Here is a 19,221-nt window from a genome sequence, read left to right on the forward strand (position 1 = left end):
CGGTTTATCGTATCGCGACATTGCTGCTCGCGTTGGTCGAGATCCAATAACTGTTAGCAGAATAGGGAATCGGTGGGTTCAGGAGGGTAATACGGAACGCCGTGCAGGATCCCAACGGCCTCGTATCACTAGCAGTCGAGATGACAGGCATCTTATCCTGTAACGGATCGTGCAGCCATGTCTCGATCCATGAGTCAAAAAAATGGTTCAAATGGCTCTGAGCACTATGGGACTCAACTGCTGTGGCCATAAGTCCCCTAGAACTTAGAACTACTTAAACCTAACTAACCTAAGGACATCACACACATCCATGCCCGAGGCAGGATTCGAACCTGCGACCGTAGCGGTCTTGCGGTTCCAGACTGCAGCGCCTTTAACCGCACGGCCGCTTCGGCCGGCCCATGAGTCAACAGATGGGGACGTTTGCAAGACAACAACCATCTGCACGAACAGTTCGACGACGTTTGCAGCAGTATGATCTATCAGCTCGGAGACCATGGCTGCGGTTACCCTTGACGCTGCAACACAGACAGGAGCGCCTGCGATGGTGTACTTAACGTCAAAACTGCGTGCACGAATGGTAAAACGTTATTTTTTCGGATGAATCATGATGGTCGCATTCGTGTTTGGCGACATCGCGGTGAACGCACATTGGAAGCGTGTGTTCGTCATCGCCATACTGGCGTATTACCCGGCGTGATGGTATGGGGTGCCATTGATTACACGTCTCGGTCACCTCTTGTTCGCATTCACGGCACTTTGAACAGTGGACGTTACATTTCAGATGTGTTACGACCCGTGGCTCTACCCTTCATTCGATCCCTGCGAAACCCTACATTTCAGCAGGATAATGCACGACCGCATATTGCAGGTCCTGTACGGGCCTTACTGGATACAGAAAATGTTCGACTGCTACCCTGACCAGCACATTCTCCAGATCTCTCACCAACTGAAAACGTCTGGTCAATGGTGGCCGAGCAACTGGCTTATCACAATACGCCAGTCACTACTCTTGATGAACTGTGGTATCTCGTTGAAGCTGCATGGGCAGCTGTACCTGTACACGCCATCCAAGCTCTGTCTGACTCAATGCCCAGGCGTATCAAGGCCGTTATTACGGTCAGAGGTGGTTGTTCTGGGTACTGATTTCTCAGGATCTATGCACCCAAAATGCGTGAAAATGTAACCACATGTCAGTTCTAGTATAATGTATTTGACCAATGAATACACATTTATCATCTGTATTTCTTCTTGGTGTAGCAATTTTAATGGCCAGTAGTGTTATCCATTTTCACATCTGCAATCGCTCGGGTTAAATAAATAACAATTAGAGTTAATTAACATAACACAATCATTAGGAACAATATATCCATGCCTTTGTACAATGAAAGACGGTATTATACCACCACACTCCCATCTGGTGGGCTTATGGAACACTTAGAATGCTTACGCTGATTCTCAGTCTGTTCTCAGCTGTTGTGTGTGAGCACTCGTAGTCGGCCCATTAGTATCACGCTTGTACATGGTATTTCTTTCATGTTTGACATTCCGATTTCTGGCGAATTTCACGACACTGTCATATGTGTACGTACAAAGCTGAGGAGAAAATGATGTAATGTTATAAAGCGTAAGGTATGTTGTTCTTCCACATATTGCGGAAAGTGGAAATATTTGTTTGCGACGTTGTATCTTTGCTAGTTCACTATTTATCCTGTCCGACGCGGTTCTATTCTACTGCAGATCCGAAGGAGACAAAGTAGTCTTGCCGAAACCGCGTATCTAAATGTAATAAATGCTTTACTATCGATCTTAGCGTTTGAAAGTTTCTTCAGTGTTCACACTATTGAAGAACGCACCTCACGCTGACACAGTGTTAGGAATATATGTCTAGTAATAAGTTTAGTCACTATTATGAGCAACCGTTTGGTCCTCCCAGTATTAAAGTGTGATGGTAGGCCTATATCTTGGAGAGGCCTATATCTTGCGTTCGGAATACCGAATCACATACAGTTTCATTAGCACATACCAGTTAAGTTCATAATTTTGATAACTGAAGGCATTAGTTGAAGAAAATGCTGGCCCTCAATTTGGTAACGAGTAATCTGTTCAAACTGTTTGTTGGTTGTTGCCTTTAAATTTAGCCAGCAAATAACAGGAAGTAATTAAAATGACATTCTTGTGCGGTAACACTTTCTTCCGCTGACGCATTTAATTTACAGTTGATACTTGAATTCTATACCACGGTCTTATGATAGGAAGTCATCGGCGATTGCAAAAAAAGTGTTAATATCAAAGAACACATCTGAACTTTAGACGAGCGTGGTACGTAGTGCGGTACCCAAAAAGCGTAATGTGTAAAGAAACAACCATATTGTTTGTAGCACTAGCTCCATAAGCAGATTAAAAGGCATTGCTTATAGTCTGTTAATATCCGTCTTATTATACCTTTCATAATGTCATGACATGCAGTTAACCAGGCGTTAGAGTCACACCTGATAGCTGCTATCCAGCAAGTAGCTCTTTCACTGAGTACAGGTAGGCAACAGTGTTGATGACCTGTACCGTGCGCAGGCGCTGGCGGACCAGCTGCTGAGCGTGTCCTCGCAAGTGGCAGACCTGTCGTCGGCTTCTCGCCTGGAGACGCTGGCGGCGCGGGCCAAGCGGCTGCTGTCGTCCCACATCTCGCCGCTGGAGCAGAGGAAGGTAGGCCGCCGCCGCCTCATCACCTTACACAGCAGGCTTCACTGGCGTATGCTTGTGCGGCAGTCTTCGATTCGGACGTAGCTAATTTCTATATTTCTATGATGAAGGTGGAAGAAATTTTGCCCTCAATATTTAGCCGGTAGAGGGAGAAGAGATTATAGCGTCAAGTTCTTGAGGACCAAACCTTGGGCCACTTTTCTGGATGAAACGTTTCTACGTAGTTTGTCATGAAGTGAGGACATCTGATGCTGTTGATTGTTATCTGACCGTAGGATGAAGACATTAAGCACGACGACCCCTTTGATGCTTTCCAAAGAGTGGGCTTTGTACTGGAATTAGGTTTCATTTTCTGCTTATTCTCCAGCCCTTCATCCAGTACATTACAGAAGCTCTCATACAGTTGTCTGCAGGCAGCAGATAAACACTTGACACGTTATGACAAGCCCCCCCCCCCCTCGCCCCCCCCCTCCCTCGCTAAGACTTTCCGCGGAAAGAAATGCCGACTACTCGCATCTTTCCGTCCCTGCAGCACCCATTAGTTGAGCATGGGATTGACTGACTTTGAATGGATTAAGCAGCAAACACGTTGAGTGTGACTAGCCAGTACTGTGAGTTAAATCGTTGCAGCCAGTTCTATGTGTCTTCATGCGACATCAGAATTGAAGGTACATGTGTCAAGTGTGAAGTTTTGGTATCTTAGTGTGGCGAATCGTCGTAGAATATGATGCTGTGCTGATATTATTTATTGTCCAAATAAGAGGAGAGGTATGGGCGAAATCCTGTGTCAGCATATATGCTCTGCTCCTATCCTACAGCTCCATAGAATATTCCGAGCTTAACGTATCCCTCAAGGGAAGATCAAAATTTAAACCAAAATATTGGCTTACTACTCATCTCCTGGTCTTCCAGTCCAGATAATTTCCTCCACTATCAGCAATCAAATCTGCTACCTCAAAGTCTGGTGGGGTGTCATCGCATTGGTTCGTGCGTTTTGTGTGTGTGTGTGTGTGTGTGTGTGTGTGTGTGTGTGTGTGTGTGTCTCCGGATGTGTGCACGTGTGCACGCGTGTTATTATCGCCTGCAGTGTAAAATGAGCTGAACTTGTAAAGCGCTTGATGAAAGGTCAAATAAGAAATGCGATTTTTTTTCCGTATTGATTTCCTATCTCTTACAGTTGGCGCACTCAGTCACTCTTTTAATGTAAGTGCATTTGCTATAGCCTAGGGCTTAGTTAATTGATAATGGTGATCCAGGTATATCAATATCATTGTAATTGACTGAGTGATTAGTGTGCAGCACAGTATATTTCAAAAAGCTGATTGCTGCGGGGCGCTGATAAAGTAGAAGAGAGTGGTTAAATACAACTGTAGCCAGGATTGTGAAGCGAAATTTTCAAGTAAATAGCGACCCTGAAATGTCCAATACGGATACTAATAAAGCTATCAGTATTATGCCAAGTAATGGTGCCGTAATGAAGAGGAAAGAGGGGTTAAAATGAGTCTAGTTTCCAAGGTTCATGGAGCTGTGCAGTCGGAAAAATGGGTACTTTTTTGAACATATCACTTAAATCAATATTCCACCACCAGAACATCCATCGGAAAACTAGTTATATGCAGCATGTTGCATCCACCCATAAAAATGAAAGTTTCTAGCTCCCAAACTGAAATTGACACAAATTCGATTTTATGAATTTGTGCACAGTTATCATTTCGCTGGAATAAACATACATTTACAATTTGAAAAAGGTAACTATGCTTTGGACGTGTTACTTGTTTATTTTTGTGGATTGTGCATACCTTCCCATTGTGTGAACCCTTGACACAGGCAGCGTGAGGTACACGCTTGAGTCTCAAGACGTGTGCTAGCTGTGCGCTTAATTTATGTCAAGCGTCAACTTCGCTTCGCAATTTCTCGGGATGTAATTGACGTATTGCGATACAACCAACGCCATTATTTTTGTGATTTTTCATGCTATTGACTGCATACGAAATAATAGGAGGTGTCAATCTAAAAATACACAAGTTTGTGTTGAAAATAGTATTTGTTTACATTTGAAAATTTCGCGTAGTATTTGGTTTCCTAAGCCCTTGCCGTACGTTCATGCTGATGAAAACCGTTTTTGGATATCTATAGTTGTTCCAGAGATATTTGAGGTGGCAGAGTTAGATGAGACACCCTGTATACATATATAGGTGAGGGGTTGTAGAAATCCTTGGGTAAAGCAAGAGATATTGAATTTTATCGATGAAAGGAGAAAATACGAAAATGCAAGGCGAAAGGGAATACAAAGGTCTAAAAAATGAGATTGACAGGAAGTGCAAGATGGCTAAGCAGGAATGGCTAGAGGACAGATGTAAGGATGTAGAAGCATATATCACTAGGGGTAAGATAGATACTCTATACGATTCTGCAGCAGTTTTCTTCAAACTATAACAGCTATCCTATCAACGACAGCTTCAGCACAGTTCTCGTATCGTAATATGTGTTTGATATGTTTCTTAAATTATAATTTTTTGAGATATCTTTCATTGTATCTCTTTGGCATACGTAGAGGATCTTCTGAAACTTTTATTTAATTATACCTCTATTATTAAAAAAATTAGGAAATTTAGATGTTTTATTTTTGGAAATGTGTGTGATTTTCTGTCATTTCCATTTAGATTATGAACTAATTTTAACCAAAAACTGGTTGAGCCACAGTCTGCTTCTCGGCTACTGTTTTGATCATTTTGCGTATTTGGTGATTTATCTGGGTCAGTACATGGTCAATTTGATTTACTGTGATTCCGCCTGGGGAGACCCACATATTTTAAGAGGAAACAGCTACATCCAGCTCACAATGTTTTTGTATGTATCCACTATGAAATCGCGTCTCCTATGGGCTTGGAGACCACCTGTTGTAACTTTTGATGAATGTTCTGTTGGACACAGATCATACGTTGTTTGAAAATGGACATGGATGATGAGATTTTGCCTAACAAGGCGCCTGTAGATACGAGATGTACCGACGTTCGGTGTGATCGGCAGGAGGACCTGGTTTACCGGCTGACGGCACTGGAGGTGGCGCTGTCGCCGCTGCAGAGGCAGACGAACCAGTCGCTGTCGCACCTGAAGACGATCCAGTACTTCGTGAGCAAGCAGGGCGAGAGCATCGCGAACGCGGCGGTGCGGCACTACGCTGACCGCCTGCTGTCGTACCTGCAGCAGGCGCGCACCCACGTGCTGGCGCAGGTGGGCAGGCACGTGGCGCCCTGCAGGCCGCTCTTCGACGTCTTCCACGCGGCGCGCCAGCTGCTCTGCCGACACGCCCTCGACCCGCTCGTGAGTAACCTACTGGCCACTGCTCTCTAACACATACTCACACCTATTGAGAATTTAAAATATTGTGGTACGCCACGTTGCACGCTATTAGTATCTGTCACAAGTTCAACAGAGTGAACAGTTTCTAAACAGAAAAAATTAGCAGGTGGAAATCATTCCTGATTGCACATAAGTTTGGAGCATGAAGGCAGAGCCAGTGTAGGGCCGTCTGTTGCCGTTTAACAAAATATTGGCGCCTTGCACGCGTACCCTGTCACGACTCCCCACCTTCCCTCGCTGCCACGTGACTGGTGTTTGTACCCGCAGAACGGCCTGTGGTTCTCCTCGGCGTGGTGCCTGGTGCTGCTGGTGGCGGCCGTCCCGCTGAGCCTGCGCCTCGCGGACGCCTACCGCCGGCGCGACTCCTCGGCGTCGTTGCTCAGTTCCCGCAACTCCGAGTGAGTCCTGAGGCGCCGCCGCCGCTCGCTGTAGCACGCACCCAGCTGTCTGCCAGAAGCTTAGCCAACCTGCAACAGTAGCGCTCCGCAGCCAAACACTCTGCTATTCTACAGGGGCGCCCAAAATTTGTCATTCAGTTGGCTTCTCACTTACTATGCTTACATGGCGCTCTCATGTGTGTTTTTCGTAAACCAACTTCACAGTATCACCTTTGGTTCGTCACAAAAACACTCCAAATCGAATCTGGTCACGCATTTCCGTTGCCGCATTTCCTCTTCCACGACCATTAATCGTTCAATTGTAAACGCTCGACCGTTTTTGAAACTCGCTTGCGTTGTCAGTTCCTTACTTGTTTTTAAAAAAATGGCGCTTAACCTGGACAGAGTCAGTATTAGGGCACCGAAGTGGAATAACAAATATAATTCTGAGCCCAATGTTTTTCCATCTCTTATATTTAATAGAAGCAACGGCCTTGCTGCAGTGGATACACCGGTTCCCGTGAGATCACCGAAGTTAAGCGCTGTCGGGGGTGGCCGCCACTTGGATGGGTGACCATCCAGCCGCCATGCGCTGTTGCCATTTTTCGGGGTGCACTCAGCCTCGTGATGCCAATTGAGGAGCTACTCGACCGAATAGTAGCGGCTCCGGTCAAAGAAAACCATCATAACGACCGGCAGACCCCTCCTATCCTCATCCTCAACTGAGGATGACACGGCGGTCGGATGGTCCCGATGGGCCACTTGTGGCCTGAAGACGGAGTGCTATATTTAATAGAAGACCAACAACCATGCTGCTCACGATCGGAAACCGCACAGCTGATTTGGCGACTTCCATTAATTATTTGACGCTCATTTTTTAAAATTTTGAGCAACTTCTCACCATTTGGTGAGATTTGGTGGGAGCCCCTCCACGGGAGCTTCGCCCCGTAGTTGGGTAAAAATACCTAAAAATGACTTTTACACATTTGTTTTAAAAATTGATTAAAACACTTTATTAGAAACATATTTGCGTAGAAAGTGTAAGAAACCGTGTTTTAACACGTGGTTAGAAACACTTTATTTTAATCACGCCAATACTGAGCAGTATTCGGACGGACAGAGAGACAGAGAGGGCCGGACAAAAAGGCTCCACGAAACTAGTATTAACCGCTTTGATGGATCCGTAAAAAGATCGACATTTTATTGCTATATTATATACATTAAATATCACTGCATGTTTAGTTATTTTGCAGATGAATAAGAACATTGTGTCTTTCTTGGAACCGTAAGTTTACAAAGCTTTCCATGTTCACAGAGCTTTCCAGTCTTCCGAGGTATACGATCAGTAACATAATATAATACCTACCGGTGAAAAAATGGTTCAAATGGCTCTGAGCACTATGGGACTTAACTTCTGAGGTCATCAGTCTCCTAGAACTTATAACTACTTAAACATAACTAACCTAAGGACACCACACACACCCATGCCCGAGGCAGGATTCGAACCTGCGACCGTAGCGGTGGCGCGGTTCCAGACTGTAGCGCCTAGAACCACTCGGCCACTCCGGCCGGCCCTACCGGTGAACTTCGGCTTAGCTTTCTTCCACAAACGATTAATATCTTTCTCGCACGTGTGTTTCGACACGTCGGCATACCGCTTAACATGAGCATTGTGGAAGTTTCGATACAAATTCGTCTTAAACGCGGTAACATCGGCATCATAAGAGTTGCAGAATATCACGAGTGACTCACTGACTGATAGGCAGTGCTTAATTGGTAGGATACTGGGGAAGTGCTATCAGTCTACAAAGGAAATTATTTACAAATCACTCGTGCGACCGGTTCTAGAATTTTGCTCAAGTGTGTGGGACCCGTACCAGCTACGACTAACGGGGTATATTGAACGTATGCAGAGAAGGGCAGCACGAATGGGTACTGGTTTGTTTTATCCGTGGGAATGTGTCACAGAGATACTGAAGCAACTGAACTGGAAGACTCTTGGAGATAGTTTACGTCTATCTCGAGAATGCCTATTAAAATAGTTTCAAGACCCGGCTTTAAATATTGACTCTAGGAATTTACCACAACCCCCTACATATCATTCACAAAGGGATCGTGAAGATAAGATTATAATAAATACTAAACGGACAGAGGCTTTCAAACAATCATTCTTCTCGCTCTCCATAGTGAATGGAAGGAGTGAGATCTTGCCCAGAATAAATATATACTGGATGGCATAAGATGTTAACGATAGAAAAAGGTGCACGAGCTCAGGATCAAACCTACAATAACTAAATGTATTCCAATATCTAAAAAGGAAAGGTAGAGGGGATAAACGGAATGAAGACGTCACATCTACATCAACAGCAGATTGACGTGAATGGAAGTAGTTTTATTTTATAAATTGGCTATTAGGATTATTCTATTTATATTTTTAGCATATGGCGTAGCAAATCACTTACGATGATACACATAAGATACAAACAACTAGCGTTAAGAAACAAGATACAAAAATTCAGACAGGAAACGAAAGAAAAGAAATTACAAGTATCACAAACTAAATCTCGGGTTCCACTGAAGAAGATCACTGGCTGAACTACCCTAATAAAGGCGTGCAGCTAGAGGAACTTTTGAAATTATGTGGAGAAATAACTAAGAACAAGCCGGCCGGTGTGGCCGAGCGGTTCTAGGCGCTTCAGTCTGGAACCGCGCGACCGCTACGGTCGCAGGTTCGAATCCTGCCTCGGGCATGGGTGTGTGTGATGTCCTTAGGTTAGTGAGGTTTGAGTAGTTCTAAGTTCTAGGGGACTGATGACCTCAGATGTTAAGTCCCATAGTGCTCAAAGCCATTTTGAACTAAGAACAATTAATGTGGAACTGGAAGGGTGGAATGCTGTACACGGGTATCAGTGCGAGGAGAGACCAAGTCAACAGTTGTCCAAGATCATTCGATAGATTCTTCAGTATTTGTCGTCATTCTGGGTCTCTAGTAGGATCGATGTAATCCAGTGTCTGACAAAAAAGTGAAGCACACAGAAGGAAAGGAGGAAACAAAACAGAACTTCACGTATTGAGGGGTATTGCAGCGATTAAAAAGTCGAGTCAAACTTACAAAAAACTTGGCACTTTGGGCCTACTTATAAGTATGACGTTGAACGTCCTCTTGCCTAGATTCATGCACTGATTCTGTTGGGAAGGGTGTCGTAAACCCGTTGTATCTTCTCCTGAGGCAAAATGATCCACAAGCGTTGTAACTAGCTCTTGATATTAAGGGTACTGGCACTGGGGCGAAATTAACGTGAGAGTTGACCCAAAATATGTTCTATCGGATATATATCTGGGGAAGGGCACGGAAATAACCTCAACATCACGCAGACATTTCATAGAGACTCGTGGACCTGTAGACGAGCGTAGACATGTTGAAAAATAGCATCACGATACTTTCGGACCAAGTCCGTGAAGCATCGTTGACTAGAGTTCCACACAGTCACTGCCAAGCGTGACACGAAGTTATGCCCTATGGCTTCCCACACCATGGCCGCCAGGAGTAACACTGCTGTACTTCTCCAAAACACTAGAAGAATGGGACCTCTCCTCTGGTCGCGACCACACTCGCTGATGATGGTTATCCGCGGCAGTGCAGAACCGCGATCCGCCGCTGAATCCAATGCTACGCCATTCATCAGCAGTCCATGCTTACCGCTCACGGCACAACTCCAAGCGAAGCCGTTTGTGTTTTGGTGTTACCGGTGGCCTATCTATGGGAAGGTAACTGCCTATGTTGGCTGTTGCTGACCTCCGATCAAGACAATGTATGTTCCAGAGAGTCGATTACTTGTTGTCGGATAGCAGGAGCAGATGTGAAGGGGCTAGTGTGCTTGATACACAATACGGCTCGAGACTCAAGTCGCCGAAGTGGCGTCAACTGGAAAGATTTGCACCAGACGAACGGTCTACCCGAAGGGAGGCCCTAACCACACGGCATTTATTTACTTACAATACGGTGACCTTTCCTGGCGGTGAACAGACGTGGCAGACTTGACGACAAGTATGCCTCCCCTCACGTTTCCATGCAGTCCAATATAGGGCCGCTGTCACGTTCGAATACCCCAGAAATCTGGATATTGCGCGATTCGACCATCACGCCAAATAGAGACCCACAATGGGGCCCCTTTCAAATTCTGTCAGGTGCCGATAACTATATATTACACGTGTGCGCGGCATCTCCCTGTTCTTCAGAGTGCTCACTCAACATCTTATGCTCTTCATGCCCTCATCCATCCTATCATGCCTGGTAGCTACATCGAACACAAACAAAACTATGCACTCTAGTAACCGTTTTAGTTGTACAGAGAATTGTAACTTTGAATCAATTACATACACTCCGATGATGTGTACGTGTAGAAAATTACATTGACATCATACCATGTCTTCTGGCTACTTAATACTTTTTGTCAGGTACTGTATCCGGCCGGAGTGGCCGAGCGGTTCTAGGCGCTACAGTCTGGAACCGCGCGACCGCTACGGTTGCAGGTTCGAATCCTGCCTCGGGCATGGATGTGTGTGATGTCCTTAGGTTAGTTAGGTTTAAGTAGTTCTAAGTTCTAGGGGACTGATGACCTCAGAAGTTAAGTCCTATAGTGCTCAGAGCCATTTGAACCATTTCAGGCACTGTAGAGGGGATGAAGTAGAAAGCAGACCGATTCGTTTCTTCCGGAGTTTTTGTAGTTCTCATGAGAATGTCACGTAGAGTTTCAACAAACTCCAGTGGCAGACACTACAAGAGAGGTGGGGAGGTTCTCTCATATACACTGCTGGAAATTGAAATAAGAACACCGTGAATTCATTGTCCCAGGAAGGGGAAACTTTATTGACACATTCCTGGGGTCAGATACATCACATGATCACACTGACAGAACCACAGGCACATAGACACAGGCAACAGAGCATGCACAATGTCGGCACTAGTACAGTGTATATCCACCTTTGGCAGCAATGCAGGCTGCTATTCTCCTATGGAGACGATCGTAGAAATGCTGGATGTAGTCCTGTGGAACGGCTTGCCATGCCATTTCCACCTGGCGCCTCAGTTGGACCAGCGTTCGTGCTGGACGTGCAGACCGCGTGAGACGACGCTTAATCCAGACCCAAACATGCTCAATGGGGGACAGATCCGGAGATCTTGCTGGCCAGGGTAGTTGACTTACACCTTCTAGAGCACGTTGGGTGGCACGGGATACATGCGGACGTGCATTGTCCTGTTGAAACAGCAAGTTCCCTTGCCGGTCTAGGAATGGTAGAACGATGGGTTCGATGACGGTTTGGATGTACCGTGCACTATTCAGTGTCCCCTCGACGATCACCAGTGGTGTACGGCCAGTGTAGGAGATCGCTCCCCACACCATGATGCCGGGTGTTGGCCCTGTGTGCCTCGGTCGTATGCAGTCCTGATTGTGGCGCTCACCTGCACGGCGCCAAACACGCATACGACCATCATTGGCACCAAGGCAGAAGCGACTCTCATCGCTGAAGACGACACGTCTCCATTCGTCCCTCCATTCACGCCTGTCGCGACACCACTGGAGGCGGGCTGCACGATGTTGGGGCGTGAGCGGAAGACGGCCTAACGGTGTGCGGGACCGTAGCCCAGCTTCATGGAGACGGTTGCGAATGGTCCTCGCCGATACCCCAGGAGCAACAGTGTCCCTAATTTGCTGGGAAGTGGCGGTGCGGTCCCCTACGGCACTGCGTAGGATCCTACGGTCTTGGCGTGCATCCGTGCGTCGCTGCGGTCCGGTCCCAGGTCGACGGGCACGTGCACCTTCCGCCGACCACTGGCGACAACATCGATGTACTGTGGAGACCTCAGGCCCCACGTGTTGAGCAATTCGGCGGTACGTCCACCCGGCATCCCGCATGCCCACTATACGCCCTCGCTCAAAGTCCGTCAACTGCACATATTGTTCACGTCCACGCTGTCGCGGCATGCTACCAGTGTTAAAGACTGCGATGGAGCTCCGTATGCCACGGCAAACTGACTGACACTGACGGCGGCGGTGCACAAATGATGCGCGGCTAGCGCCATTCGACGGCCAACACCGCGGTTCCTGGTGTGTCCGCTGTGCCGTGCGTGTGATCATTGCTTGTACAGCCCTCTCGCAATGTCCGGAGCAAGTATGGTGGGTCTGACACACCGGTGTCAATGTGTTCTTTTTTCCATTTCCAGGAGTGTATATTTACGAAAACCAGAGAAATGGTAGCTCGTACGGAGACTTACAGGCGGTCTTTGTTCTCGTGCACTACTTGCCAACAGGACGGAAAATACCGGGTGTTCGAAAAGTCTCTCCGCAATGTCTTGTGGTTGTTAGCCGCGCCTGCTGTATGATTGTTCTGCTGCCTGGGTTACTTCCCATCAAGTGGACTCTCCCAACATTCAAAATGTATCTCAGCAGTGCCGTGTGATTGTTAGCCGGTTATTTTCAACAAGATGGTGCAAACGCGCGTACAGCTCGCGTTTCAATGTCACTGCTTGCTGATGTTTTTGGTGATCGCATAATTTTACAGGGACTTTGGCCTCTACGATCGCCTGACCTAACACCACCTGACTTTTTCTTCTGGGGTGCAGCGAAAGCAACTGTCTATAAAAACCATCCAAAATCCATCGATGAACTGAAAACGGCAATATCCACTTTTACTGCTTCTGTTACAGAAGAAATGTTACAGCTTGTGTTTGGGAACATGATTAGATGAATTGAATTGTGTATTCAACAACAGGGGGGACACTTTCAACATTTAATGAGAAAATTTGTAAGTAAAAATGAATATTTAATAAATTAATAACTTATATTTCACTGAGTTTCATTTCGGTATATTCACTGTGGCATACGGCACGCGCGGCTAACAATCATACAGCACTGCGGAGAGACTTTTTGAACACCCCGTATTAGTGCTACCTGAAGTTACCTCCGCCAGACACGGTATGCGGGCTTTCGGAGTAAAGATGTAGATGAAAAAGTTATCCATGGTGGGTACAAAGAAGTGATTAGCATAAGATAAACTCCATTAATAAATTGAACTGACCTATATCCATTAGAGTACCTCGTTCACCTGATTACAAATTAACCTCATGCCTCCTTCCTACTACAAAAAAATTAAGTAATAAGCAAGCCTCTGAGGGTAACGTCACCGATCTTATGCAGTGTTGTAATCAGCAGCTCATTAGAAAATAGCCCGTTATCACAGACTCAGAAATGCCTAGAAATTTATTAAAATATTAATAAAAAATTATGATTAAATGTGTGCAGATTAGGGAGGGAGCGGATAGAGAGTAGGGAACTATGAATGAACTGCTTAAAGAAAAGGAAGATGCACCTCATTTTGCCTTATTATCTCGTCAACCCTCAGAACCAATTTGTCCGTGAATCATAACACTGTTTGTTTTTGTTACCATTATTAGATTTCTACTTCGATCAACGGGGAAAATCCTGATCGTCCGAAAATGCGGATACTTCTTGCACACAAGAGACAATGCTTATGACTACGAATTATTGAAGGCTTTATATACTTTTTCAGTTTTTTTATATTTTACGTAAGAAATAAATCATATGGATTTGAAAATTGCAGCTTGCAATCTTGTTGGCGCAATAACATTCTTTGCACAGTTTTCCAAGGCCATATTACTTTCTATCCTAAACTGCATTTAATTCCTTGTACAAGGAAATAAGTGTGAAGTTAACTGAAAAACTGTGGAGGATTTTCTATTTGTGTATCACACGGGAAAGAGGGGCAAGAATGACGGGGGATGTGAGCCCCACTGTCCTGTTTTATGATTATGCACTTCGTAAATCCCTCATTTGTTTTCGGCGACTCGTTACATACGGACGGCTACTTCAGACGCTTGTTGATAGTAGATGCTACTCTATATCATGACGTAACCGCTTTCGAGCAGAGTGCTGTTATAGTTGGATGCCGAGACCTTCAAGGAACGGTCCTCCATTTAAACGTGACGCTGTGGATGAAAGAATGCTAAGCGAGAAACATACAGGGTGTTACAAAAAGGTACGGCCAAACTTTCAGGAAATATTCCTCACACACAAATAAAGAAAAGATGTTATGTGGACATGTGTCCGGGAACGCTTAATTTCCATGTTAGAGCTCATTTTAGTTTGTTCTTCCACCTGCGCTCAGTGGAGCACGTTATCATGATTTCATACGGGATACTCTACCTGTGCTGCTAGAACATGTGCCTTTACAAGTACGACACAACATTTGGTTCTTGCACGATGGAGCTCCTGCACATTTCAGTCGAAGTGTTCGTACGCTTCTCAACAACAGATTCGGTGACCGATGGATTGGTAGAGGCGGGCCAATTTCATGCCCTCCACGCTCTCTTGACCTCAACCCTCTTGACTTTCATTTATGGGGCATTTGAAAGTTCTTGTCTACGCAACCCCGGTACCAAATGTAGAGACTCTTCGTGCTCGTATTGTGGACGGCTGTGATACAATACGCCATTCTCCAGGACTGCATCAGCGCATCAGGGATTCCATGCGACGGAGGGTGGATGCATGTATCCTCGCTAACAGAGGACATATTGAGCATTTCCTGTAACAAAGTGTTTGAAGTCACGCTGGTACGTTCTGTTGCTGTGTGTTTCCATTCCATGATTAATGTGATTTGAAGAGAAGTAATAAAATGATCTCTAACATGGAAAGTAAGCGTTTCCGGACACATGTCCACATAACATATTTTCTTTCTTTGTGTGTGAGGAATGTTTCCTGAAAGTTTGGCCGTACCTTTTTGTAACACCCTGTATATTATTATCAGCGATGCATCAATGGCAATAAGAAATTCAATTCGTACTTAACCAATAAGAAACACACATGTGCAACTATTTGCCTTATATAAACATTCAACGGTCCAGACTATAAATGAATTATGGAAGACTCAGTCCAGTGGAGAGCCTCGTCGTATGCTTCTGGTAGACCCCTGATACCACCACGAAACGTCTGTTAGCGCACTCATTTACGATGTGGCTGAATGAATATCACTACAGTCATACGTACTGTCAGTGCGAAAGGCCCACTTATTCAATATACACACATCTTCTCCAGCCCGGAGTCAAGCTGCATCCACATCTCCCTAGGACGATGAAGGCCTAGAACTTTAATAGTAGAGTAATCAATAAGTTCGTGGTTCCGGGTTTCCGCGCCCTGTCACTTGCGTTTTCATTCAGCGTCCCGGTTGAACACGGTGGAGAGCATTTAGTCTCCTCTTCCATATAATGGTCTTCTGGATTTGAGGCGTTTCCTAGGCAACGACATTGGATCTTCACGAAGCGAGCAGTATACCGGTACTGTAGGAAAGGAAGAATAATACGTTACCTCTCCACAAATGAGACTTCGAATGGTTTAACCTCTGATCACATAACTCCATCGTTTGATGTGCATGAGTGTGACTATCTGTACATATTTCGGTCACATTCCAGACTTGCTCCATTAGGTTTACATCTGGCTGGCCTATCTATTCTCTGAAATTCCTCAGAAACCTCTTCTACCTGTAAACATTTTAAAATATTTGCAAAGCTAGGAAATATTCATCAGTATTTTGTATATAATTATTAGGAATGTTTTATACAGGGCGTCCCAAGAAAGACCGACAAACTTTAGGGACAAGTCCCGTACACAGAAATAAGTAAAAATGTCTAGTAAATGGACTGTAAAACGCATACCCTAAAAGGTATGAGCACTTGTTCATCTTCGATACTATGAAACTATTGCAAGGTTTTGCTTTCCACATTTTGAAAGGAAGAAGTACTGATCAAAACAAGAATAAACTGTCTAGTTAACATGGGGTCTAAAATCCATACTTTAATAGCTATGAGCACTTTAGAGCCCTTGTTTACTAGGTGTTTCTTTCAGCTTTGGTGTTTTTTTGGGACACACTGAATATGAATTATTTCTATGTTGTATTTTAAATCCATTAGGACGGATAGAGGGTATTCTTTAACGCTCAGGTGTCTGCATCAATCAAATTTCATTTAAAAGCTTAACAAAGCAACAACATGGACGTATGGCTTTAGTATATGACAGTGAACAGGTAGTTCCATTACGACAGGTTACTCTGTAACTACGACATATGATACACTATACAACTTTTGTACTGTAAATAGATGACATCATTTTTAAGCCTTGTAAACAAACATAGGATTACAACCCAATTATAATTTGTTTGGTTGTTGAACAGATCTAACGATGGTCGACATTGCCCGAAACTCGTCAGTTTGAAATAAGACATAGCGATCGACAGAGGAAAAAAGCCTGTTCTGAACAAATGAGGATCACCGTAACTCTCCATGGCAAATACGCTGTTTGTGATGGTATGTTGTGACCTTGTATAAGCTGGACTTTTGTTATCATGACCGATTAGTGCCAAAAGACGCAGCACTGATCTTACTAACACATCTATTGTAAATAAATGACGGAGCACGTCCTTTTGTCATTCACTAGTGATAGGAGTCAATTTGTGTCGCTTGAGGCTTTCCCGACGGACTAGTAAATATGGTTCTCAGGCGAGACGTCGGATGTCGTCGTGAAATTTCCACAAAATTTCGTCGGTGCAACCGACCCACATCTTCAGGTGCGGTGAACACACTACTGAGGCTGCGACCGCGACTACAAAGAAGAACTGTTGGTCGCAGCAGGGATGACGCTACGGTGGCGGCACAGATATTCGGTTGACAACGGCGAGGATGAGCACCCGCCAGCGCGTACACATATTTCGGCAGGCGGCTCAGGAAAGTTGGCGCTGGGATGGCCGACGGCAGCGCACAGTATGACGCGTGTGCGCGTGCGTTCATCGTCCGGCAGATGGCGTAGCTGTCTCTTTCGCTGCCTATATGCGTATCTGCACTATTGGTTACCAAATTTGGCGCGTTCACGCCTGCGCAGTTCCTTCTCAGACTGTCGTATATACACCGCACTGAAGATGTCGGTCAGTTGCGCAGACGAATTATTGTGGAAATTTCACAATGATTTCCCATGTCTCGCCAAAACCATACTTACAAGAGTTCATTTATTTCTAAGTTTTTATTTACAAGTTTACGACAGGGTCAGTCATGAGAATATCAGAGCAAAACTTAATCCAGAATGTCGAGTCGTGTGATTATATACATATATATAATCGTTGGCGCTCTGGTGCTCGACTGCTCAACTAAGTGAGTCACAATGTTGCCATGTATAACGCATAACACGACACTGTATTTTTTCTCTAATTTTTTGATGATGGACATGCCCGAAACGTGCAAATAAAATGTTTTAACAAGAATTGGACTATTTGGTATTAGCGAGATGTGCTCAGTTATAATATAATGATCGTACGTTTACAGTGCGAATTTATATCCCAAGTTAAACTATTAAAAATTACACGTGCTCATGTGTTTTAGAACATTCAATACTGAATCACCATTTCACTTCATTATTTCGTAAGACAATCACAATGGTTTTCTTTATGTAGTTATTATTAAGATTATACTAAAATAATTGATAACACTCTACGTAGCGGTACATCGAGTGCGTGGAGCCTTTCGCTATTTGTTTACTTCTATACCATTTGTAATGGATATGGTCATTCTAACAAGAACAGAAGAAAATCTTGCTGCTTGCGCGTGGAATTAATGAAAGTTTCTAACTTACCATAGACGTTTTTCACAAACTACTTGTTTAGCTAGAAAATTCTATCAGAGGTAATCGCTTGTGAGCATGTCGAAGGTACAATCCCAGTATTCGCCAGAAGAGTATTTAGAGAACTTATATCGAAATCAGGATGAGGATTTCAACTCTACATCTACATCTACATCTACATGATTACTCTGCAATTCACATTTAAGTGCTTGGCAGAGGGTTCATCGAACCACAATCATACTATCTCTCTACCATTTTACTCCCGAACAACGCGCGGGAAAAACGAAGACCTAAACCTTTCTGTTCGAGCTCTGATTTCTCTTATTTTATTTTGATGATCATTCCTACCTATGTAGGTTGGCCTCAACAAAATATTTTCGCATTCGGAAAAGAAGTTGGTGACTGAAATTTCAAAATAGATCTCGCTTCGACGAAAAACGTCTTTGCTTTAATGACTTCCATCCCAACTCGCGTATCATATCTGCCACACTCTCTACCCTATTACGTGATAATACAAAACGAGTTGCCCTTTTTTGCACCCTTTCGATGTCCCCCGTCAATCCCACCTGGTAAGGATCCCACACCGCGCAGCAATATTCTAACAGAGGACGAACGAGTGTAGTGTAAGCTGTCTCTTTAGTGAACTTATTGCATCTTCTAAGTATCCTGTCAATGAAACGCAACCTTTGGCTCGCCTTCCCCACAATATTATCTATGTGGTCTTTCCAACTCAAGTTGTTCGTAATTTTAACACCCAGGTACTTAGTTGAACTGACAGCCTTGAGAATTGTACTATTTATCGAGTAATCGAAATCCAACGGATTTCTTTTGGAACTCATGTGGATCACCTCACACTTTTCGTTATTTAGCGTCAACTGCCTCCTGCCACAACATACAGCAATCTTTTCTAAATCGCTTTGCAGCTGTTACTGGTCTTCGGACGACCTTAATAGATGGTAAATTACAGCATCATCTGCGAACAACCTAAGAGAACTGCTCAGATTGTCACCCAGGTCATTTATATAGGTCAGGAACAGCAGAGGTCCCAGGACGCTTCCCTGCAGAACACTCCGTCTCTTCCACCACGATTCCACTAGGCT

The 19,221-nt window shown here is 44.6% G+C and overlaps 1 protein-coding gene across 1 annotated transcript in view; it reads left to right on the forward strand.

Annotated features, from left to right (window-relative positions):
* Nucleotides 1-19,221, forward strand: part of LOC124760798 — a 138,455-nt gene that overhangs the window by 103,504 nt on the left and 15,730 nt on the right. Inside the window, exons 11-13 of the mRNA XM_047249108.1 lie at nucleotides 2,572-2,703; nucleotides 5,731-6,024; nucleotides 6,331-6,461. Coding sequence (XP_047105064.1) covers nucleotides 2,572-2,703; nucleotides 5,731-6,024; nucleotides 6,331-6,461 — 557 coding nt within the window. The remainder of the gene's footprint in view (nucleotides 1-2,571; nucleotides 2,704-5,730; nucleotides 6,025-6,330; nucleotides 6,462-19,221) is intronic.

The sequence above is a fragment of the Schistocerca piceifrons genome, chromosome 1 (genome assembly GCF_021461385.2).
Source record: "Schistocerca piceifrons isolate TAMUIC-IGC-003096 chromosome 1, iqSchPice1.1, whole genome shotgun sequence".
Lineage (NCBI taxonomy): Eukaryota > Metazoa > Arthropoda > Insecta > Orthoptera > Acrididae > Schistocerca > Schistocerca piceifrons.